The following is a 25848-nucleotide window of genomic DNA, read 5'->3' as shown; positions in this document are numbered from 1 at the left end:
AGAGTGGAATTGTCCAAAAGAGCACTAAAAAAGTGTCCTTCAATCCTTCTGGTGAAATGATGATCTTTATTGTTCAAACATCAAATTGACTCGACATGCGCATGTTTCAGCCAACAGGCCTGCCTCGGGAGTCTTAAAAGTCACTAAAGATGATATACGAGGTATACTGACACTCGAATGAATCTGACCACAAATCAAAGAAGAGTGTCATGCTACAAGGAAAACGAATGACATGGGGGAAAAATTTGTTCCTGTCTCCGCCCCGTTCCCGCAAACAGTCTGATCCCATCCGCACAAGCCTCTAATAGTTATGATTTTATATTGAACTTATTTTATTAAAATATAAAAAGAAACAATATTCTGTACAACTGTCATTTTATAAACACAAATAATACAGAGCAAGGATCAACAAAACCCTTGTCTCCCCTTCACAAATATCCCTTCCACTATCAAGAAAACTGTGTAAATCAAATTATTACAGAATGCTACACAGAAAAATCAGGCTAACAGAATACCACAGTCACAAATGACAGGGATAGTAATAATAATAACTTTATTTTTCTATACCGCCATAATCTTGCGACTTCTAGGCGGTTCACAAAGAAGAAGAGCTGTACAATCAGCGAATTACAGTAGATGAATGCAAGGTGGTTGAAAGGAAAATTATACATAGGTTGAATTATAAGAAATTAACTATTTTACATTGAAAATAGTCAGACACCAGCGAGTATCAGGATACAATTATGAAGAGGGAATTTTAGCAGACAGGGAATGTGGATACCTAGTGTGAGAGGAGTGCAACTAAGGCAACTAGCCCCGGTCAGAGAGCCTTAAGGCAGCTGGAAGCTAAAGCAGCACAGCCTGGGCTTTGCAGTCCCCAGTTATGTCTAACACCAGCTCTAGCAGGATACATATTTCAAATCTGATATATTCTAATCACAAAATAGAAAATAATTTTTTTTCTACCTTTTGTTGTCTAGTCATTTTATTCTTCACGTCACATTGGTTTCAGGCTCTGGTTTCTATCTGTCTACTCTTAACTCACTTGCCAGGGTCTCCTGACCATTTGACATGTCTTCTTTCTCCAAGCTCACCATTCTTCTTCCATTTCTGTGCATGTTTTTCCCCCAAGTTCAGCAAGCATCTCCCTTCTCTGTCTCCTATACGCCCCTTTCTAGTATTTCCCCTGTGCCCATCTCCCTGCCTTCATCATTTCGCCATCCTATGATCCTCTCCTCCTGTGTACAGTATCACTCCTTTGCCCTGCCTGCCCTATGCCCTGCCTGTCCAGCATCTTCCCTGTGTTCTTATTCTCGCCCATGTCTAGCCCATCTTCTCTCTATGTCCATATACCTCCTATGTCTAGCGTTACCCCTCTGTGTCCATATACCACCCCATGCAGATTCAGCATTGCCCTTTTTGTCCCTGTTCCTATGCTCCCATCCATGCCCACCATCTTCCCTCTTTTTGTATATCTCCCTGTGTCCAGCTTCTCTCCTCTTACACCAATGTGTCTCACACTCTCTTTCCTCCCTCCCTCTGCAATGTTCAATATTTCACTCACTCTTCCTTCATCCCCTTGGTTCTGCTTTTCTCTTTCCCTTTCCTTCTCTCTCTTCCTCCCTGCAGGTCCTGCACCTCTCCCCCTTCCCTCTAGTCCCCTTCCCATGGGTCCACAAGTTCTATCCCCTCCCTTCAGCACCCAGGTGTGGATCTGGCACTTTTCCCTTCCCTCCAGCTCCACTCCACCCACCACATGGGCCCGGCACCTGTTTCCTTTCTCCCCAATCCCCAGAATAGATCCAGCTATTGTCTCCCTTCTCTTCAGCTCCAGCTGGTCCACTTCCAACAGCCCAAGCAACTCCCTTCCCCTTTCATTTATACAGCAGCAGTTGCCCCTCCTCGCGAGTCCAGCAGCCCCACTCCTTCCCTATCGCCAGTCCAACAGCCCCCAAACCTCGCACCCTCTCTCCCGATAGCGGATGGCAAAAAAAACAAACCTCTTACTCTCCCCTTCGTGGGTGAAGCAGCCCCACCCTTCACGAGTCCAATAGCCCCCCAACCCTCGCACCCTCCCAATGGCAGAAGGCAAAAAAACCCCCAACAAACACCACCCCAAAAACCTACGAGTGCGACTCCTGGGTCAGCCCCTTTGCATCTCCCAGGGCGGGCATACCAGCCTGTTGGAACACAAGCTTCCTGCACGCATGACACGGGACTGCTCAGACCTTTTATTATATAATCCCACTTGGCAGTATTCTTTTATAAGGTAACAATTCCTAGAATCAGGGACAAAAGAGGTGCTGTCATATCCCTAGCCATGAGTCCAGAATAATTACTGTTTCAGTGATTTTCTGGGTTTTTTAATAGCACCTACTTTGGGGGGATTTCTCCCTTACCTATATCATGGTTATTTTTAATAGCACAGATCCTAGACCCATAGTTCCCCTTTATCACCATTTCAAGCCCCATCAGTTAGCTGATAGGAGTATGTGCCTATCACTTCCTTTAATGTAACATTAAAATGAAATTTAAAAAAATATTTCCCCTGTGCACGCTTATCCACTGGCAAGTAAATTATCAGACATCTGGGCGGGCAGGTTTAATTAACTTATTGGTGCTTTTCCAGTCTTGGAAAGCACTGAAGAACCCCTTTTGTTCAAGTACCTTGCTTGGGATGGTGTATGCCACTGTGATTCCCTCTGGCAAATCTGGGATGGGACCAGATGCAGCCTTCAGCTCCTCTTCCGACACCTCCGAAACCAGTTCAATGCCTTTATGGTGAAGAAAAAGGGGGCTGTTCAGCACAGCATATCAAAGTCCTCGTCTATGAGGAACCAAAGCATTTAACATTCATGCACACTTTGAAATAAGTCATACTAGTCACAGTACCTTGGTCATGTAAACCAGGAATAAGATCAATGGGAAATATTCCTATTGAGTGGGATTACTACTCCCCTTGCTTGTGCTTTTTGTAACACAACAATCTCCAACGGCACCTCCTCCACTGCCTGACAGGGAAGCAAACTGCTCTGAAAGCACCAGCTAATTCTCTTGAAGCTGGGTCAGAGTTTTAATGAGAAATGCAGTAAGAGCTACAGCAAACACAGCAAATTTATATGATCTTCCAAGTACAAGAGAAGTAACAACTGCATATATGCTATAAGCAGGGCTATACATCAATTTAAATTTTTAATTGTACAATTAATCGTGATTAAAACTTTTAATTGTGTGATTAATCGCATAAAGTGCCCCCTCACATTTCTTCTTATATAGTGCAATATATACATAGCAGATGTAAATGCTCAGAACTGGCACATTTCAATTCAATTGTCCCAAAGGGAGGCAGTATATTAAATCCCATTATCCCCTTACTAAACTAAAAATAAAATAATTTCTCTTATCTTTGTTGTCTGGCAATTTTATCATTCTAATCATCTTGTTCCGCATCTCTGGTTCTGCTTCCCTATGCCCTTTCTATTCACGCTTTCTTTTTTTCTCTTCTACTTCTTGCCCTATATCCATTTTTCACTATCAACTTTTCTTCAATTTATTATCCTTTTCAAATCTGTCTAGCTTCTGTCTCTTCTTTTCCCTGCCATTCATGGATACCATCATCTCCCTCCCCTTCCTTTCCATTCCATGGGTACCTTCTCTTCCTTCATCCCTCCCCTCTCTCTACCTACCACTTCATGCTCACCATTTCTCTCCTTTCCTCCTCTGTAACCATCTCCCTTGTTTTTTCCATCCCTATTTACAGAATCTGGCCCTCTCAAACATCACCCTGCCCTCTCCATCCCCCCCCCCCCGTGCACCTCTTTTTCCCAGCAAATCTTTCAGAGTTCCTACCCTCTTCGGTCCGGTATCTCTCCCCCCCTAACCCGTTGTCAGGCATCCCTCTCCCCATCTGGGCATACCTCTCCTTCCTTCCTCCCCCCCCAAAGGTCAGGTCACTCTCTCTACTTCTTTCCCTCTTAAACTTTCATAGCCTGCCAGCAGTGCTAGCAATTAAAGCAGAGCACTGCCAACAAGTTAGCTGACTCCAGTCTCTCATGATCTCTTCAGTCCATGGTGTAGTTGGGACTGAAGAGATCAAGAGAGACTGGAGTCAGCTAGCTTGCCAGCAGCGCTCTGTTTTAATCGCTAGCACTGTCAGCAGGCTATGATCTCTTCAGTCCATGGTGTAGTTGGGACTGAAGAGATCAAGAGACTGGAGTCAGCTAGCTTGCCAGCAGCGCTCTGTTTTAATCGCTAGCACTGTCAGCAGGCTATGAAAGGTTAAAGGGAGGAAGGGGGATATAGTGGATTGCGGCAGCAGCAGATGAGGTGAAGGCAAGCAGCAGTCGGCAGCAAAGCAGCTCTCTGGGGGGGAAGCAATGGCAACAACAGCTCTGATTGAGGTATCGTCTTATGGCAGGGTGAGCGCTAAGGCCTGATTCCAGTCCTTCACTCCACATCAGCCCAATCTCTCCTCCTTTTGGAGTGTTTAGGGTGGGGACCATCCAGCAGCAAAGACGGAAATCTTTCTCATGCACACACACCAGAAGGAAACAACTTGTTGCCCCCTTTGCGTGCTGCCACTGGCTGTTGGGCCTAAACGCAGAATGTTACTGCTCCGATGTAACTTCCTGATTTGGTGTCGGCAAACCCAGTGGCAGCACAGAGGGAAATGTTCCTGCACCTGCCAATTCAGCTGCAGTGTAAACAAGGAACAGACCAGCAGAAAAAGGGTGAGCCAGCTGGAGGAGAAGGAGGCAGGGAGACAAAATGGCACAATTTAGAATGTGGGCAAGAGGGGAGAGAGCAATGCTGGATAGCTGGAGGAGAGACAATTGCATTAAAATTTTTAACGCAGTTAAACATTTAATGCATTAATCGCGTTATTAATGCATTAATGTACAGCCCTAGTTTTAAGCTAATAGCTAGCAACCTCAGTTTTAAACTCATGGCACAGCAAAAGAAACCATTGTTTTTAAGTCCGTCACAGAGCTAGTGCTACTTTATTACAATGCACATTCAGAGCATGACATTTTTATGCAACAGCTAAGTGACTGTTTCAGTGTCTACTCCAGAAATTCTCTAAGGAAAATACCTTTGATCTTGCAAAAACTCAAGATCTCTAACTGGAAACAGTAAGAATACTCTGTTGCTTCCCAGTCCTCACAGAGGAAATAACAAATGCAACTGTTCAAAAAGTTCAAACTGATACAGAAAAGCTATTACTGAAAGCTTCTGTAGTTATTTATAACAAAAAAACATGAAAAGAAGCTCAAATGCTAAAATGACTTCCTGGTTTGTGATTTATTAACTTACCCCATTCGTTGTCTTCGTGTATTATTTCTTCCTCCTCCACTATAACCTCCTGTTTCGGGTGTGCTGCTTCTTTTCTCTACATAAGCAATAAGAAACACAGAAATAAATTCACATTAGTTCATGTTTCTTATAGATTAAAACAAAATTTCTTCACCCTAAAAAGGTTTCATACCATAATTGTTTTATTCCAGTTTCCTCTAAATAAAATTTTAACCTTGATAAACATCTGTACTGAACAGAATGGAAGATTAGGATCTTACCTTTGGTAATCTTCTTTCTGTTAGTCCCTTATGGAATCAATACTAAAGGCATTTCACCTCAACCCACAATTAAGAACCATAAAAAAATATTTTGATCCTTTATCGTTCAGACTATTGGTGCAGGCATTAGTTTTATCTATTTTAGACTATTGTAACATTATCTATTTAGGAGCATCCCAAAAAATTCTAAGGATAATTCAGAATACAGCTGTTCGATTGATTTTTGGTTTAAAAAAGAACGACCATATTAGTCCATATTATCGTTTACTTCATTGGCTGCCTTTGGAGGCAAGAGTATTATTCAAATTTTCCTGTATCTGTTTTAAACTGATATCGGGATTGTCTCCAGCTTACCTTTTTCTTCATTTTGTGTTGCATAGACCATCAAGAGAAACTAGAAACTTCTACTTACTCAAAAATTAATGGGTATAGATATAAGACCCTCTTAGATAGGACTCTAGCATTTCAAGCTGGTAGGCAATAATCTTGGTTAGGTAAATGTATTCAGCAAGCTATGTTATCCTATTGCAGTTTTCGGAAATTAATTAAGACCACTTTGTTTGAAAGTTTATTACTTAGTGAGTTTTATTATTGAAATTCTATTTTATAAATATTTGTATTTTTTACTGTATTATTGTATTTTGCTGATTGTCCAGCTCTTTTTAGTGTAAACCACCTAGAACTTTTGGTTATGGAGGTATAAAAGAATAAAGTTATTATTATTATTATTATTTCAGCAGTTTTTCTCAATAAGCTGCTGGAAGCAGCTGTATTAAGAAAGAGTCAATGTATGTTACACTCAAACATCCCTGATTGGTCTATATTGGTTGTAATGCCACATGCTGCCTAAATCTGAATTCATCAAGTCACTTCAGACAGTGTTACGGAGAAATTTTAAAATAAGAATACTGACAAGTGTCTCATTAGCTGATGTATGCAAAATGAGGAAATGCCCATCTCCAAGGACCAACGGTGAAGTAAGTCTCACATCATAGATGACGTCACCAACTAAGCCTGAGCAGGAAGCTTCTCCGTCTAACACACTCAAAGTTTTATTAAGATGAGCATCACATAGTACAGAACAATAGCCGTAGGTACTCAACACCATGATACAGAAAAGGATACATCGACAATACCTGTACCATATAACATCCTTTGAAAGAGTAACATGATTTTTAATGTAAGCAAGGGACATCACTAACTGTGTCATTATCATTATGTTGGAGGTACAATGCAATTGTTGTGCTCACTTCCGTTACAACTTTTGGGTCCTTTAACAAAGTCTCATTGAGCCTCCAAAATTGTAAGCATCTATTTCCCCAATATCACGCACAGACGATACTTGTTGTATACCACCCACAAGTTCTGATGGGCCCATCGATTCTAGCATAAGATTGATGAGCATGCAAATAACGTGTGTAGTTCTGTTGTGTACCATATAATAACTTCCAACAATCAAACAAACCCAGCAATGCCAAAGACAACAAGGCTTTCCTATGAGATTTAGACGTTTCGCTCTGCCTCCCCCCTCACCCCTTTAGAATGATCAAGTTTAACATCAGGTGTAACATTAAAATTCCTCCAAGATAAACAGAACCCACAGAAAACTCTAATAGATCAGTTTAGAGAGAATAAAAAAACACTGCTTGGCCAACATTTGGACTATAGATGTTAATGACTGTTATACTATATCCTAATAAAGAGCCCCGAAGAACCAAACACCTTCCAGCACTGTCCCTATAAACCTGGGTCACCTCAAAGCCTAAACCCTTCCTTACAAGAAAGAATAGCAAGCCCTCCCATTCTCTTGTGTATTCTATCCCCCTGATATGATCAAACCTGTTCAAATTGAGAAGATCTCAATATAGCCACATTCCTAGGGCGCAGGTGAATCTCCTGAAACAAACTAATATCACATTTCATCTTCGCTATTTCACAAAATACTATTCTCCTTTTACCTGGATTATTCAACCAATTAATGTTCCAAGATCCATAGTAACATACATAGTAGATGACGGCAGATAAAAACCCGAATGGTCCATCTAGTCTGCCCAACCTGATTCAATCTAAAAATTTGTTAGGGGTTTTTTTTTTTTTGCTTCTTCTTACCTATTTCTGGAAAAGAACCCAAAGCTCAGCCCGGTACTGTTCTTAGGTTCCAACTACTGAAGTCTCTGTCAAAGCTCACTCCAGTCCATCTACATCAGGGATCTCAAAGTCCCTCCTTGAGGGCCACAATCCAGTTGGGTTTTCAGGATTTCCCCAATGAATATGCATTGAAAGCAGTGCATGCACATAGATCTCATGCATATTCATTGGGGAAATCCTGAAAACCCAACTGGATTGCGGCCCTCAAGGAGGGACTTTTGAAACCCCTGATCTCCACCCTCCCAGCCCTTGAAACCCTGCCCAGCCCATCCTCCCCCAAACGGCCATATACAGACACAGACCATGCAAGTCTGCCCAGTACTAGCCTTAGTTCTTCAATGCTTACTATTATTTTCTGATTCTAGATCCTGTGTGTTTATCCCACACTTTTTTGAACTCCATCACAGTTTTCCTCTCCATCATCTCTCTCAGGAGCGGATTCCAGGCATCCACCATCCTCTCCGTAAAGAAGAATTTCCTTACATTGGCTGTAAGAGTCGCCACATGGTCCTCCGAGGTAAAAACTCTGGCACTCAACTCGCAGACCTCTGATCGTAGCTCCGAAGAGCCGCTTTGACATCATCTCGGACCCCCACCATCTCCACATTCAATTCGTGAAACCATATTTGCATGGGTTTCTTAACATCGCCATCATCTAGTAATTGGTCCTGTGTTTCCTCGTCTTCCGACTCCAACTGAGAAGACACCATCTTTTTTTCTCAGCAGGCCCACCGCTCAATTCTGATCATTGTTTCTCACCCGAATCTCCAGCAAACTTGAATTTCTCAAGTCTTTTCCATGTCGTCATTCTCCACTAAGCACAAGAGCTCAAGAAGAGCGAAAAAAACAACGCGCTGGAAGCTTAACTCCACAAATGTCACAAGCCCCAATGGAGCTCACACTCTAAGCAACCATTCTCCGGGTTGATGTCACTTCCTTATGCAAGTTCATTTTTCTATTCTATCAATTCTCTGGACAGTATGTCTCCCACATCTTCCTTGTGAAGACCGAAGCAAAGAATGTAATCTCTCCGATATGGCCTTGTCTTCCCTGAGCACCCCTATTACCCCTCAGTCATCTATTTAAATATTCAGTTTTCTATACCATTCTCCCAGGGGCACTCAGAACAGTTTACATGAATTTATTCAGGTACTCAAGCATTTTTCCCTGTGTCTGTCTAGCAATCCAACTGATTCTTTTTCTGGCTTCTTGCTTTTAATATACTGTACCTAAAAAAATGTTTTTATTATAGATTTTTGCCTATAACACAATCTTCTTTTCAAGGTCTCTCTTTGCTGTTTCCTATTATTTTCAGTTAGATCCTTTTTCCACTTTCTAAAGGATTTTCTTTTAGCTCTAATAGCTTCCGTTATCTTACTTGTCAACCATGCCGGCTGCTATTTAGTCTTCCTTCCCCCTTTTTTAATATAAGAAATATATTTGGTCTGGGCTTCCAGGGTGGTATTTTTGAATAACATCCATGCATGATGTAAATTATTTACCTTTGCAGCTGCTTCTCAAAGTCTTTTTTTTTTTTTTTTTTACCATTCTTCACGTTATCATAATTTACTTTTTTAAAGTTCCATGGTGACCATATCTGCTCTAAAGAGCCAAAAGTTCCAAAACTTACATCTGAATGCCTGGGGACAGAAACTCAGATAAATGGAGTATTTTGTGAGAATTTTTTTTCCAGAATGCTATGCTGACTTCCAGGTGCTTGCATTGTATGCACTGTTAGGAAATTTGCAGACATTTTCCCTTGAGAGAAGGCCAAGCAATTCTGTTTGCTAGAATGAAAAGAGGAGCGCAGAAAATACATATTCTTTATCGTCCCTCCAGACCGTCACAGAAATGGATGGGTTTATGCTTCTCTGCCAGCAGATGGAAACTGAGACACTGGCCTTTGGCTTTAATAATAATAATAATAATTTATTTCTTATATACCGCTATACCCTGAAGTTCGAAGCGGTTTACAATAAAGATACATTTGACAGTACATGGGATAGAAACGGTTTACATTAACGATTCATTTTGTCAGTACATGGGATACAAGTGGGTTACAGTAAAGATATATTTTGTCAGTACATGGGATACAAGTGGGTTACAGTAAAGATATATTTTGTCAGTACATGGGATACAAGTGGGTTACAGTAAAGATATATTTTGTCAGTACATGGGATGCAAGTGGGTTACAATACAAGTGGTTTACTATCAAGGTGCATTTTGTCAGTGTATGGGATATAGGTGGGTTACCATAAAGATACATTTAGTCAGTACATGGGTTGCAGGTGGGTTACAATAAAGAAACATTATGTCAGTACATGAGATTCAAGGTGGAAAGTATAATTAGTTTCGGGCCTTGGTGGAAGGGTCATGGCGAGGAAGAGTTGGGTATGGGAATTTAGAATTTGTTAAACACTCAAGTTTTCAGGGATTTTCTAAAGTCTGCGTATGTAGTGGCCTCAAGTATGAGTGTAATAAAAGCTTCACTCAACATTCACCTCCAAAGAGACACCAGAGGACTCACACAGGGCACAAACCACCCACATGAGCAAGTGAGCTGTGCAGTCCCTATTACAATCAGTCTTTTCCTCAGTCTCCAGCAGGTGGAGTGGTAAGCTTGTGCAGTCTGTGCTGAGGTTTGTTAGGGCTTGTTGAATCTGATTGGTGAATCTTTCTTGTCCCTATTGTCTGTCCGGACAGAGCTTGGGGGACCCTCTCAAGGGTCCTACCAACCTTGGGTGTGCCACACTCGGAAGGATCGAGTCCCTCCCTCCATTTCCCTCACCTCCCCAAATTTTCTGAATTTAGATGAAACGACCACTCTGTGGAGATGGTGATCTTCAAGATGCAGGCTTTATTTAAAAATATACAATTTGATAATCCACATAAAGTATATCTAGAACCTAAACCATTGAGAGCAGTGGACCCAACACAGACCGCGTTTTGACAATGCTGTCTTCCTCAGGGGTCCCTAAAAGTCCTGATATGAGAGCACGTGGATTAAAAACTGAAAACAATACTTAGCCGGAACTCTGCGCAGATGAAGATTCCTCAACTGTACGCCTGGCCACCTGTTAGGCACAGACTATAGTTTAGAGTGCCATTGAGGTCTGCTCTCTTGATACATATGGTGAGCTGTGAGAAGTTTTTGGGGAAAAAAAAAAAGGCACAAGAAATAAAAGCATAAAAAAGGCCCTGAGGCCACCGTTTTTGTATAGCATTGTTGTGTGTAGGTTTTGGCGCGTTCATTATGAGCACTTCTAAAAAGCAGAAAAAGTTGGGGGGTTTTGTGGGCGCCGAGCAGTGGATGCGGCCAATGTGTGCACAAAATGTTCTGATCACCTCGAAGGGGACCCAGCTTTGGGTGTCTGCATGCAGGGCTCCCCTTCGCACACACATGCTCGTTGGCAGGGGGGGTCATCATCTGCTGGCAGTCTGGCAGATTCAACGATGCGGACTGCTGGTGATTCCCTTTCCGCTGCAGCAGTGGCAACTGGCGTTTTCTCTTCAGTGGTGGGGTTGTCAGGTCTCGGTGCCACTTAGTCTTTCAGGAGACAGTTTGTCAATGGCCCTTCCCTCAGTTTTAGCGGGAAGCGTGTCCATTTTGCCCAGTCTCAAACAACCTTCCTCCTGTCTTGGAACGACAGGAACAAGTCTTAAATGTGTCTTCTGCTCCTCTATTAATTCTGTATTGCCACAAGGAATTTTTTTGCCCTGATTTTGTGTTAGCCATGGACAAGGCTTATTTACAGGTGGCTGGGGATCCTGCTCCAGTTCCAGGGGTCTCAGGGTCATCTAGGGTTTTTTTTTAACCTTCCACAACTACCCCCGTTCAGTCTCCTGCTATGGATGCCTCTGTCCAGCCCTCTCAGCCATCAACCAAGCATGTCTAGGGACAAGGATCTTTTTATGGTTGATAAGTTTTCTCCGGATGAAGGCATGGATCTTAGGGAGGATCTCCTACATCTTTTAGGGGCCTAATGTTTTGTATGGAGACTTTTTAGAGGCGCCGGTTGGCGAGGATACGTTGGTAGTGTGCATATTTCATCAGGAAGAGCTGTAGAAGCTCATTCTTCCGGTGTCTTCAGTTTTACATTTTGAAGAGTAAGTTAAGGATCCCCTCATGTTGTGGACCCTCTCTTGCAAGGGATCCGGTCAGCATCCTGCTTTCTCCCTATGCATCAGGATATTCGGGATGTAATGCATAGTCGGTGCAGTCCATGGCCAGACTCTACCCCATTCCTGATGGGGATAGAGATACTTTTTAAGTCTTCTGTGGTCAATATGGAGGTCTTAGCTATTGCGCACAGACATATTGTGCCAGTTGAAGGCGGTTCGGCCCTGAGAGACCCTCAGGACCATAAAATGGAGGCTCTCCTTAAACAAAGTTTTGATGTGGCTGCCTTGACTGTCCAGGCAGCGATTTGTAGAGGTCTTGTGGCCCAGGTTTATTTCCGGTGATCTGAGCAGGTTCTTGACCGTGAGTCGACTGACTGGTCCTTAGTAGATCAGGAAGTAGCTAAGATTGAGCTCGGTGCTTCTTATCTTTCTGATACCATGTATGATCTTTTGCGTCCCTTGGCCAAGTCCATGGCTCTTGGAGTAGCAACCCACCATACCATGTGGCTTCTGGGATGGTCGACAGATGCATATAAGGCTAAGCTCAGTAAGTTTCCTTTTTGGTGCTCTTTTCTCTTTAGGGAGGAGTTAGATAGGTTGGTTCAGGCCCTGAGTGACTCTAAGGTGCCTCAGTTACTAGAGGACCAACCTTGCCAGGCTTTGCGAAGTGGTTCTCCCCAGGGGCATTTGTGGGAATTTTGTAGATACTGCCCTGGCCGGGGTGTGAGAAGGCAGCTGCAGACCTTTTCATAATACTGATCTCGCAACAACCCAATTGCTTTATATAATATAGGTTTATTAGCAATAGACAAAAGTCAGCTTTCAAGAAAACAAAGTACAGCACATTGAGCCAATGGATAACATACACAGAGTGGCCATCTCCTGTCATGAATCCATCCTAAAGTCTAAGGCAGACGGTATGCTACTTATATACTTTAGTAGCCTAGAGTAAAACCTAATTACAGATTACATACTCACTTTCTATTGGGTTGACACATCTAACATATCTATTGATTGTATAGTCTGCATATTTATTTCGGAGCCATATTGAAGCATGATGTCACCTAGTGTCAAATCTGACTTTTCTCTATTTTCCCTGACACTGAATTCTTAATACTAAGTTCAATAATTTCTGAGAGTAGGCCCCCCTCCTTTCTGAGCTTGATTGTTGTTCTGTCAGCAGTTCTGATAATTTTTGGTAGGACATCTTGTCTTGTACTGTTGCTTGAGTTTATCTTGTTTATCTTCGTGTTTGGATTTGTCTTCTTGAAAAGTCTCAAAATGTCCAAGGCTGCTACCGTCAGCAGATAACCAATGTTGTAATAGTCAGCAGATGCTTGCCAGCTTTCTGGGGCAAAGATGAACTTCTCATAGAAAGGCTTGTTGTTTATGCTGACAGCGAGAGATTTGATTGTTCAGAAGCTTGAATTCATAAGCATAATGTCTCTCTTAAAAATATAACTTTTGGGGTCTCATAGGAATCTTCACCTACATATTCATGAAGGTCTTACCCCTGATTCTTCCTCAGGTGCGACCTCTTTTTCTTCCAAAGCATGCTTCTTTCAGCACATGCAGTCCTTTTGGGGAGCCTGCCGAGGGGTGGGAGGTCATGACTCCTCCAGAGGCTCCTCCTCTGCCCGTCCGGCCCAATGACTTATTGGGGGTCCTTCCAGTCAGAGCCCAGTTGCGGGAGTTTTACCGAGGGTGGGCCGAGATCACAAAGGATCAGTGGGTCCTAGAAGTGATTTGGGACAGTTATGCTCGGGAGTTTTCCTGACCTTTGCCAGGTCATTTCCTTTTCTCTTCTTGTCAGGTGACTTGGAAGATGAGGACTTTTTGGCAAACACTGCTCGGGTTGCTGGACCTCAAAGCGGTAGTCCCAGTGCATCCTCAGGAGATTCGCACTGGCAGGTACTCCATTTACTTCATGGTGTTCAAAGAAGGGTCAAAGGTGTCAACAGGGCTCTCCGGGCTCCCTCTTTTCGTATGGAAACCCTGAAATCTGTAATTCTGGCGGTCCAGCCTGGGGAATTTCTGACTTCTCTCAAACTGACAGAGGCCTATATACATGTTCCGATTCGGGCCTCCCATCAACAATTTCTTTGTTTTGTGATTTTCGGATCATCATCAGATTTGTGCGCTTCCTTTTAGTCTAGCAACAGCGCAGCAGACCTTCACCAAGATTATGGTGGTGGTGGTAGCAGCCTTGTTCAAGGAGGGTATTCTAGTATACCACTATCTGGACAACTGGTTAATTCGAGCAAAGTCGTTTCAGAAGAGCTCCCGGATCATGGTTCAGGTTATGGAGTTTCTACAGTTCCTGGGCTGGGTGGTCAACCAGTCCAAAAGCAGGTCTCAGCGCTTGGAGTATATCGGCATTCTGTTTGACGCCAGCTTAGGGAGTGTGTCCCTTCCAGATGCCAGGGTGTGCAAATTGCAGGTGCAGATTCACTCCCTGATGGATGGCCGATGTCCACAGGCATTGGACTTTCTGCAGGTCTTGGGGTCCATGGTGGCCTCCTTGGAAGTGGACCGGAGGGCTCGGGCTCACATGCATCCTCTTCAGTATGTACTTCTTCAGCGGTGTTCGCCACAGTTTCACAATCTGGACTCTCCTGTCCATCTTCAGGGATTAGTTCGTTGCAGCCTGCGCTGGTGGCTCCAGACTTCCAATCTGGTTCAGGGAGTGAGTCTAGATCAGCCCCAGTGGAATGTGCTTCTCAGAGTTTGGGGGGGGACTCAATGTCTCAGTCGCTCAGCTGAGGGCAGCTGGTCGCCGGTGAAGGTGTCCTGGTCGATCAGTGTTCTGGAGACAAGAGCCATTCGGCTAGATTGGTGGAATTCCAGTCCTTGCTGGAGGGCAAGTCAGTTCGAATTCTCTCAGACAATGCCACAGTGGGGCACCAAGAGTCATCTGGCCTATGTCAATTGCCAGGGGGGCACCAAGAGTCATCTGGTGGCGCTGGAGACCTCATCTACAGGATATCTTGGCTTCCCACATTGCCAGTAAGATCAATGTCCAGGCGGATTTTCTCAATCATGCACTGGATCCCAGCAAGCGGTGTCTCAGGCTGAAAACCTTTGAGTTGATTGTTTAGTCTTGGGGTCCATCAATCATGGACCTTATGGCCATGAGTCTCAACGCTAAAACACTGAGATTCTTCAGTCGGCGTAGGGATTGCCAAGCCAAGGGGCTGGATGCTCTGGTGCAGGCTTGGGCGATGGCTGGCCTGCTATATGTCTTTCAACTATTGTCTCTGGTGGGCAGAGGTCTTCTTTGGATTGCCCGGCACGCAGGCTTCATGATTCTCATGACTCCGGTATGCAAATATGGTTCATCTGCTCGTGGTAGATCCTATCCCACTGCCCCTCTGACCCGATCTTCTGACTCAGAGTCCCATTCCAATGTTCGATCCGGGTCCCTTTTGTCTTATGGCTTGGCTCTTGAAAAGGCTCATTTAAGAAGGAATATTTGGATAAGATGATATCCACTGTCTTGAAGACTTTCCACCTCTAGGGCTTATATGCGTATTTGGCGCCTCTTTGAGGAGTGGTGTTCCACATGTGGCATGATTCCCCTTTGCGCTGCTTTGCCTCACATCTTGGAGTTTCTGCAGGATGGCCTAGAGCGTAGCCTTGCCTGTTCCTTGCCTGGTCCTCCAAGATTGCAGCTTTGTTTTCCTTTCGTAGTCTCTTGCATGGTCGGCATTTGGCCTCTTCTCTGGATGTAATTCAATTTTTGAGAGCTGTGGAATTGCTCCGGCCACCAGTTCGGCCGTCGATTCCTGCCTGGTATCTGAATCTGGTTTTCTTCATGCTCATTCATCCTCTTTTTGAGCCTCTAAGTTCTTGCACGTTAAAGGACCTTACTTTTAAGGCGGTCTTCCTGGTGGCCATTACTTCTGCGAGATGTGTTTCCGAACTGCAGGCCTTCTCTTGTAGGCCGCCATTCCTGAAGTTCTCTAAGAAGCGGGTCATGCTGCGGATGGTTCCCGTCTTTCTTCTGAAGATGGTTTCGCCTTTTCATGACAACCAATCTGTGGTCTTCCCGGTCTTAGGTTGTCAGGAGAGCTCTTTGGAGCAGGGACAGTCACACAAATTGTAGGGTCCTTTGCAGTTATGTCCAGTGGATCCAGGAGTTCTGGCAGTCGCATCATCTTTTTATTCTGTTAGCGGGTTCTTGTAAGGGTGGCTGGTACTTCTAAGGCTACCATTGCACGCTGGATCAAGAAGGCTATCGCTTCGGCGTATCTTCTTCAAAAGAAGACTGTTCCGGAATTTCTTAAGGCTTATTCCACTCGGGGTCAGGCAGCTTCTTTGGGCTGAGTCTTCTATTGTGCCTCCAGTGGATATCTGTAAAGCTGCGGTTTGGTCTTCTCTTCATTCCTTTGTTTGCCACTATCGTGTGGACGTTCAGGCACATCAGGACACGGTGCTCGGTGAGCGTATTCTTGTGGTGGCCTTTCGGGAGTCCTACCCATGATGGGTACTGCTTTGGTACACCCTATCCATTTCTATGTCGGTCTGGAGGGACGATAAAGAAGGAGAAATTAGGTCCTTACCTGCTAATTTTCTTTCTTTTAGTCCCTCCAGAACAGCACAGACCCCGCCCTGTCATTTTATTTGGTGTTTTTCACAAAAGGAATATGGTTATTTCTGTGGGAGTTTGGTTGTCTTGGTTGTTGGGGAGTTTAATAAGAGCAGCGGTATTTGGTTCAACTGGTTTAGCTGGCAAACTGTCGGGCGTTTTTGAAGGATCTTGTTTGAATCAGTATCCAACAGTGTTTCCTGGTCTGATTCGGACTATTCCTTTGTCTTCTCCATGTAAGCGTAGAGTTGGTATGTTATTGTTTAGCCTAGTTGATTTCTGCTTGGCTATTTGTCAAACTGATTGTAATAGGGACTGCACAGCCCACTTGTACTGAAGCCAAAAGTCAGTGTTTCAGTCTCCACCTGCTGGCAGAAGGGCATAAACCCATCTGTTTCTGTGCCGGTCTGGAAGGACTGAAAGAAAGAAAATTAGCAGGTTCAAGAACTACTTTGGTCTTGGAGATTAAAAATTACAAGGTCAGAATCGATGAGACAAACTTGGTTCTTTTTGTTACATAGAGCTTTTTGGACCCCAGTTCGCTTACAAAAGTTGGACAGTTCTAGGTCTAATAGATGCTGGCATTGTAATTTAGATGCTGGGACTCTAGATTATTTACTTTTTTTCTGTCCCTTTGTCAATGCCTTTTGGAAGTTAATTTGGCCCCAAATTAATTCAATGTTAGAAAATCATGTTGCCCTTTCATATGATACTATTTTATTTGGTACATCTATGAGATTCAAGAGTCAAATTTTAACAAATAACAAAAAGCTTTTGCTTATACTGACAGGGGTTGCCATTCAACGTATTACTGGAAATTGGAAGGATTATACTAAAAACTTAATTATACCTTTTGGTGGAATTCAGTTTGTCATATTTATAAAATGGAGAGAATGCTTGCTATACAGCAAGGTAATTACAATAGTTTTAAAAAGATTTGGGGGCCATTGATTACATTATTCTAATGATTAGACATCTTGGACACCTTTTTTATTACATAGGAATATTTTTAGTATGGGATGGGAGAGGTATGTCTTGTATTTTAATGGGTTTGTTCCTGATGAATGGGTTGGGTGTGGGTGGGGTCTCTTTTATATGCATTTAATAATAATTGTTAAGAATGTCAAGTGATTTTGTATTAATTATTTGATTGAATATTGTACACTTGTTGCAAGATTTAAAAATGAATAAAGAATTAAAAAAAAAAGAAAAAAGAAAATTAGCAGGTGAGGACCTAATTTCTCAATCTGTGCAATCTATATTATTTTTGATATGATAAACCTAGCCAGTGCCCCACCCAAAACCAGGAATGGGGCTTTGACTACAAATACATAGCGAGCATCCCAGTATCTGTACAAGACAGCCTATCAGCAAATGCCAACCTTAGCTGTGAAGACATTACTTTCCTCTCTGTAATTTTTTACTGAATGGTTCCTACCTTGTATTCTTCCTGTTGTTTCCTGCAATTCTTATCATCACAGTTTGGGTTTGGTTTCATAGCCATTGTAGGAAAGAAATCCTGCATTGCATTATAACCCAGGTAAAAACTCACAGTGCCAAAGTTTAACAGATATCTGGAAAATGAAGAAATGCATATTCAATATATGCAAATGGTGGGGGCCAATACTAAATTGCCATATAGGCACAATAATTCAGCATGAATTTTCTATAGTTTTTCCATCTAGAACAGTGATCTCCAAAGTGCACCCGGGTCCTCCAAAGGCCACCCTGAAATCCTCCACTTTGGCCCACAAACATTTAGCTGAAATATTCCTCAAATCCTGCAAATTCATTAAGTTCAATCCAGACCGCTTGTATAGTGCATTAAATGTCTTAAATGCCATAGGCCAGGTGTGGACGAAGGTCAGCATAGGGCATGCATAGGACTTACTATACCTATGCCATATGAGCATATGGCCACAGGACAGATTACTGGTCAGGATTCATATTTAGATGCATGTGTACTGCAGTGACATGACAAAGCTAGAGAAACCATGTGTTCACAGAATTGTGCAAACCATGCCAAAGTTTTGCTAAAATGCAAAAGAGTGTATGATGAGAATTTTCAATGGTGTATTTAATTGGTATAAGCTTAAAATATTTTGGTGGCCCTCAACTTTCTCATATTCACATTGTGGCCCTTTACATGAAAAAAATTGGAGACCACTGATCTAGAATATTCTACAGTCCATATAAACCTCATAAACCTTGTGTGCTCTTAAGGCACACAAGGTACCAAATATAATACTCTCTACTAATCTGAATCTTCTCTGTACATACAGGCTATAAACCAAACTCCAAGACATCCTAACTGAAATACATCACCATCTTCCTCATTCCATGCTCCTGAAAAATCCCATTAGGAACTTTTGGCCTGAGCTCCAAAGAAGCAGCCAGCATCTGCTAAGGACTCCTCCACAGCACTCCCAGTGTCAGGTAACACAAGTATCTAAAATTATAGACTTTCCTACATGCTCCTCAGGCTGGCTCTGTTGGATCAATCACTGTCTATAAGAGCATTACTCAACTCAAGGCTTGTCTATGTTGCTCAAGTTTTAGAAAAATGTGGCATTAATATTAAAACCCAGATCTGAACAAGGTCTTCTGCTCACCAGGTTAGTCACAGAAGGAGATGCTGCAGCATGCACAGCTCCTAGGGAGGAAGAGTTATGGTTATCACTCAAAGCTGACATCTAGTGGCCACATTTAGGGGGGCTGTGAAATGACTAAACTAAGTAACCTAGGAGAGGAGCAATAAGAGAAAGGTGATGGGATCCGATATGCCACTTTTCTGTGGTTACAATCGAGGTGGTTTGCATATTATATACAGATAACTTGTAATTATAGGGGAAGAAGTCCCCAGGTAGCTGCAAATGAAGGTTCACATTAGCAGAATCTGAGACCAAGTTAGAACAATATAAAAACAGAAGGAAACTTCCAGGATATGCTCAGATTTGACAGCGGCTTACAGACTTGTTCCATAACTAAAAGGTTTTTCTTAAAAGGTTGCAAGACCCCCATGGTAAGAGTTAACTCCTGAAGAGCTGTGTATTAGCAGATCCAAACAGGAACATCCCTGGTTATCAGTTATTCTGTACAATACCTTATCCAAAGTCAACCAGAGGTAGAATGAGAAACCCTGAGGCACAGATTACGTTCATAAAACAATTCATGCACTTATTTCATTCTTGTGTCTTCTGTCGATCTCCACTTCTTCTCACTCAGCCTGTAAGCTGTATAATGGGATTCTTCATGGCCTACTTCGGGTTCACCCCAGAATTTTTTACTAGCCACGTGGCATGAAGGAGTAGTTAGATGGAGGCCTGGGACTACTGAACAGAATTAATTTCTGTAAATTAGCTGGGTAATCAATAAAAACAGCCAGGTGGCATGCCCATTCAAAAGGTCCTAGTGAGAACATCGCCTACTGTACCTACATGTTTTCTACCAATTCATTCACTGTATCCTTGATCGGACATACCTCTATTTCATATAGCACTATAACACAAAGTCTAAATAAAAATGTTTGATTTTTCTTTCTCGGGTATCTCACTCTCTCTCGCCCCTGACTGCCCCAACAAGAGTCAGGAAAAATACAATTGTGCAGTACCCTGCTGTTGACCTCTCCAGCTATGTTATAGATCTGAACACCAGATTCAGTCTATTCTATTTCTTGCATAGAGCTAAATTTAAAGTGCCAGAAGCAGTCACACACTTCTACTATCCATGGTTCCCCATGCTGGCCTGCTCACATAGCCTTGAAAGTTTGTAGCATGGCAGTCATCCTGGCACAGAAGGACAGCAGCACCAACCCCAGGGCTCCTTTCCCACTCACTTCAGGACGTTCTGCACCAAAATCCCTGCCACAACCCCCATGGTGGTGGGGAGGCTTGCAGCGCACACACCTTCCCGCTTCAATGTCCGTTCATCAATATTTGCAGCAACAACCAGGGGTGGAGCACACTGTAAGAAAACCACACACCTTTTTTTACAGATATAAGGACAGGACAAGAAATTCTATAAAGAAAATAAAAAAATACACCAGGTTTGTGTTATCAACACTGTGTTCACAGTAAAGGTCAACTGTCAAAGGGAACGCAAACTGTGTGTAATACATTCTGAAGATTCATACAGAAAAATTTATTTAAAGCAAGCACCACATCATCAGATCTCTGTAACAAATATTTGTACTTTCCTTTAGTATAATATAATCAAAATGAAATAGTGGTGGTAGATGAAATGAGGAAATGGTGGGCGATAAGCTGAAATGCAGAATTCATAGCATGGACCCTGCATGAGAGACTCAGGAAGGTACTCAGGCAGCAATGTATAGTATATACAAAGCAAGACAAAGAGAAAGGTGTCACCAAGACACTGGAAAGTTACATTTTGCTTCTGTATTCAGAACAATTCTGTCAAGAAAATTACAGCTGTGCTCAACTAGTATATGGATTTTCATCACTGCACATGCACTTCCTTATATACCAGATGCAGGGGGCTGTGTAAGAGGATGCTTTAGGGACATATGGGCATGCATCAGGGCAGCATTTGAGCACAGGAAGTGCAGAAGTTTGTGGGTCTGGAACTGAGCATCCCGAGAGAGTGAAAGGCTTTCTGCAGCCTTTGTTACTTGCTGCTGGCTTCCCTCTATAAAGAAGGTCCCTGTGCTTCAGAGCCTCAGACCTCCTCCCCCACTTCTCTCTGCCCTCTCATGTGCTATGAGCACCATGACACCCCCCCACCGGGCCCAGTGGAGCAGCCCATCCCCCTTGCTGCTGCGGAGCCTGGAGTCCCAGCCGTGCTCCAGGGAGGCTACTGCGTACCCGTCACTCACCGTCGTAGCAGTAGCAGACCTTCTTCTTCCCTCCGTCCCGACTGTACACCATAGAGCCGGCGGAAGAGCGATGAGTCGGCGACAGAGCGGGAGCGTGCAGGGAGAGAGGCAGGGGCCGGGTTCTAGGAGCAATCTTAACCCATGGCAGGGGGCGGAACTCTGCTCCAGCAGCAAGGCCAGGGGAGGCATGCACCGCAGGGGGGTGGGTCTACCAGGAAGCTAAATATCCAAGGGGGTGGGGCTTAGAGTAGAGAGCAGTCCGAAGGGGTAGAATTATAAGGAACATAAACGTCTAGTGGCAGCGGGGCCAGCTGCACCATCCCCAAAGCGCATAGTAATTGGCTATAGAGGGGCTATCGGATGCTGCCAGGTACTAGGGACCTCCCTTGGACGCTGCTGCTCTGACTCAACAGAACAATCCCCAGGTGGGGGGCAGGGCCCTGGACCAGAGACTAGGTGGAGCAGGAAGAGCGGGGAGCGTGCACAAACAAGAGGTGGGGTAGGGAACTAGATGGGAGGGGCGGTGCTATGTGGATCTTGCTGAGGAAGGGGCTGGGCTAAAAAGTACAAATGAGCGCGAGGAAGCAGTGTGCGACGGCTGCCATAAAGGTGGCCATTCAGTGAGCGGCACAGGACCAGCTGGCAGCGCGCTCTGCATCAAGAAAGGAGGTACCTGGGGGTGGGGGGAGGTGTTTTAAAAATTGTATTCGCTCCATAAGATGCACCCACTTTTCCACTCATTTTTGGGGGGGAAAAAGTGCATCTTATGGAGCGAAAAATATGGTATCTCAATAATACCTACAAACAGAGCATACAGAGGCCTAAATCTTTGTGGATCCTGTTCTGTAAATTCATTGCAAACAATAAACTCTGACTGAAGCACACTAGAGATTCTCCCAAGAGAGGCACTCTCAGTTTTATGATTACAATTTTATCAGTCATAATTTATGACTGAGAAAATAATTTTTCTGTTATGTGGGCTGAACTCAGAACTTTGTTTTGCAAGAAGGGGGAACTATGTACCGCAAAGCAGGCTGTCTCCCCAGGTTTCATCAGCTGGATGTGTCCTGACACTGCATTTTCACTCACACCAGATTCCATCCAGATCTGTCCAAGTTCATTACAGGCCTAGCAACAAAATGAAAATTTTAAAATATGAATGCATGTCATTCTAGAGCAGGGCAACTCAAATGGGTGCACAGGCCTGTCAGGTTTTCAGAATATCTCTAATGAATATGCATGAGAAAAATTAGCATATTTATTAAGGATATCCTGAAAATTCGACTGTTCTAGAGGTTACAAAGCACAGGAGCTTATCCCTAAGAGAACTAAGAGATTTCTTTCTGATCCTGCAGCGGGTCCAGGAACATTAAAGAAGTACAAGGGAAGGGGGCGCACCCGTGGTAGTGGGGGACGGAGAGGACAATGGGTGCCGGTGCTCCCACTAAGATGGCGCCTGTGGCAGACCGCCCCCTCCCCTTACTAAGCCACTGCCACCACAGTGAACGTGCATTCACCCCAGATGCTCTGCTCCTCTTATTCACACTAAGAGCATGAGTTCCATGGGACTCTTGGAATAATTTATCCCATGCAGGAAGACAGGTTTGTTCTTAGACAGGTTACATTTAATCCAGCTACGGATACTTTCACATGAAAAACATTTTGAATTCAACTTAAACACAACAGGAAACTACTCCTGAAAATTTCTCAGTATATGGAGTGAATTTGAGTTAACTTACAAAGAGCTAAATTCACTAAACAAACCAATCGTGTACCGATCGGTTTGCGACCCCTTTGTGACCTGATTTTACTCCGGCCCGATTCACTTACCTCTCTGCCGAGCTGCGCATGCAAATGAGGGAAACGGCATGCAAAGTAGGCAGGGACACGATTCACAAAACAAATTTCGCAATCCGACTAGGCTGGCCAATCAACCCAAGAAGCGACTGCTGGGGACCAGTCGCAAACAGCCTTTCCGACTCTCCAGCTCCATTGCTGCCCTGCTCTCTGCTAACCCGAATCTCTGCCCCGAATCTGTCCTGTCTGCCACCCTGAATCTCTCCTGCCTGCTCTGCCCCAAATCACCACCCTGCTCTTCCGCAAATCTCTCCTGCTTGCCGTCCCGAATCTCTCCTGCCTTTCCATGAACTGCAAGCCTGTGGTTTTTACCCGCAGGTTTAAAGCGGGTTTAAACCACAGGCTCACTGGACTACAAAAAGTAAAGTAAAAGTTTGAAAAAAATAATAATAATTGCGGCTCAGACGGGTCTTAGACGCATGCGCAGACCATCTACAGATGGTCTGCGCATGCGTCGGGATCGTATACTAGCGATCTGTGTCGGCAGATGGGGGCATGCCTGCTATCGCCCCCATTTGAATATTGCCGGTTTGTGAATCCATCAGACCTGCCCGGATCGGACACGGATCGGTCATGATCGGGCAGGTTAGTGAATCTAGCTCAATAGCAATGCATTGTTTTGCAATGTGACTAGAAAGGGAGTAGAACAAATCTAATTTGCAATGAAGTGTTAAACTAATTATTCCAGAAACAGAATTAGGGCCAGATTCACTAAAGATAGTGATTCAATTGCTGTTGGCCGATTCTCTGGCCAATTTTGAAACAGCGATTAATTCACTATATTTTTGCATGCAAATTCCCCGACTCAATCAAGTCAGGGTAGAGCCCTGACAGTAGTGACAGGAGAAGCAGCCTCCTGACACTGCTATCAGGGCTTCTGCCAGGTTTTTTTCTTTTCTTTTTTTTTTTTTTTGATGGCACAAATATTTTGACCCGCGATGCCCCCCCCCCCGAAGAAAAAGGCAGCAGGGATGCCCACTCCCTCTTACCAGCAAATACCTCCCCCCACCCCTGAAAAAAATCCAGGTAGGAGGGATGCCCACTTCCATCAGGCCCTAGTGCATCGTGTAATGCATGGGGAGGGGCCTAAGGCCCTGATTGGCTCAGATACCTCAGGGTCCTACCTTGGGAGGAGCCCGAGGTGCATAAGTCAATCAGTGACTTCCTTAAGTAGGAGCCTAAGGAAGTCACTGACTGGCCAAAATAATGGCCACATGATGCACCAGGGCGGGACCTAAGGCCCGCAGTGCGCAAAAAGCAGGTATGGAAGGGGGAAGCTGATGGCAGGAGGGGGTGGGCATCCCTCTTGCTGGGTTTCTTCAGGAGTCGGGGGAGGTATTTGCCGGCAGGAAGGAGTGGACATCCTCCTGCCATTTTGGGGGTTTTATTGGGGGGGGTTTCGGGAAACCAGTCCAATGGAAGGAGGGAGTTGGCATACCTTCTGCCTTTTTCTTCGGGGGGAGCCTGCGTTTGTCTCAGGGGGCCGTTGGCAGCAGTGGGGGGGGGATCATTTTTTTTAATGGGCAAATATTTTGCTTGTGTAATACACGCAAAATATCTGTGCCATTAAAAAAAATGAAAAAAACCCAAAAAAACAGCAGACTTCAGGTCTGCAGCAGTCGGGTTTTAGGATAGTAAAATCTGATTCAAAATAGCCAAGCAATTGTTAGTGAATTAATCACTTGGCTATTTTGCATGGGGTTTTACTAATTTGCATGGGTGGATCAGATCGGAGAAGAGATTCATCAGACAGCAGTTTAGTGAATCGGGTCGGGGAACATGAACAATCGCAAAACCAGCGATCATTGTTACAGGATCGGTAAGTTTAGTGAATCTAGGCCTAGGAGTAATATGAGCCACAGTAGAATCTTATTGTTTTTCCAGCTCTGAAGCAGAATGAACTGCATGTCCCCAGCACTTACGGTGTTGATTGCCATACGAGCTTCAAAGTTATCAACACAGCTCAATACAAGGTCAACAGGCTTCCCTTCTTCCAGTGCTCCATTACTGTGACACAGGAGATAGGTATTAATAACAAATACCAATAGGATACCATTAACAAGAACAAATGAAATATTTAATTCCTCTCAGCAAATTAATGCTTAAGCCAGTCTGTTTCACAGTGCCAAGACCAGTGACAAACAGGCAAGAAGTGTCACTGCCATCTCATAAAAGCAGAGACACATTGGCAACAGATATTATCATTGAACTTCTGCACTTTTTAACCATTAAAACTAAGTAGGATGTTGCTGTCTCTATGCTTTAACAAACAAAGATGGAATTAAAAGAGTTAATGGTTAAAAAGATACACAAAACTTTACCACCTGTCATTCAGGATATTAAAAAATGTGATTTTTGTTCTGGGATATTAAAATGCAATACAAATAGATAATACAATCCCAACTTAAACTACAAACTGTACAGCATAGATTGTGAATGCCCACTGAAAATATTAAACTGTGACTAAGTAGCCCCTCAGAAATCAACATACTCAAAGATACAGTCTACAAAATTTGTGCAGACAGTTATTAGAAAATCTTTGTTATGCCACATTTTAACAAGTGCAATAAATTCAGAGAAATTGTGCAGAAAAATTTTCTGCATGTTCAAGAATTTTCTTTCATTTTAAAATAAAAAAAAAATAAAAAAATCAAAGAAACTAGCTTAAAGAACAGACAATTTAAATTTTAGAGTACCTCTCACATTCTATTGCCCCTCCTCCCTTT

At 43.6% G+C, this 25848-nt stretch overlaps 2 protein-coding genes across 4 annotated transcripts in view; one reads left to right on the top strand and one right to left on the bottom strand.

Moving 5' to 3' along the window:
* Window positions 1-25848, bottom strand: part of UBA5 (ubiquitin like modifier activating enzyme 5) — a 74517-nt gene that overhangs the window by 5191 nt on the left and 43478 nt on the right. For all 3 annotated transcript variants that reach the window (XM_033929978.1, XM_033929977.1, XM_033929979.1), the window contains 6 exons: window positions 25045-25129; window positions 22289-22393; window positions 20267-20394; window positions 17870-18005; window positions 5314-5389; window positions 2668-2774 (listed from right to left, as the gene is read on the bottom strand). In XM_033929978.1, coding sequence (XP_033785869.1) covers window positions 2668-2774; window positions 5314-5389; window positions 17870-18005; window positions 20267-20394; window positions 22289-22393; window positions 25045-25129 — 637 coding nt within the window. The remainder of the gene's footprint in view (window positions 1-2667; window positions 2775-5313; window positions 5390-17869; window positions 18006-20266; window positions 20395-22288; window positions 22394-25044; window positions 25130-25848) is intronic.
* NPHP3 (nephrocystin 3) overlaps window positions 1-25848 on the top strand; it is a 267264-nt gene that overhangs the window by 239590 nt on the left and 1826 nt on the right. Inside the window, exon 28 of the transcript XR_004538010.1 lies at window positions 18714-18867. The gene's annotated coding sequence lies outside the window, so the exon portion shown is untranslated. The remainder of the gene's footprint in view (window positions 1-18713; window positions 18868-25848) is intronic.

This window comes from Geotrypetes seraphini, chromosome 2 (assembly GCF_902459505.1).
Source record: "Geotrypetes seraphini chromosome 2, aGeoSer1.1, whole genome shotgun sequence".
NCBI lineage: Eukaryota > Metazoa > Chordata > Amphibia > Gymnophiona > Dermophiidae > Geotrypetes > Geotrypetes seraphini.
The sequence above is the reverse complement of the archived record's forward strand: the minus strand, read 5'-3'. Positions and strand labels throughout refer to the sequence as shown.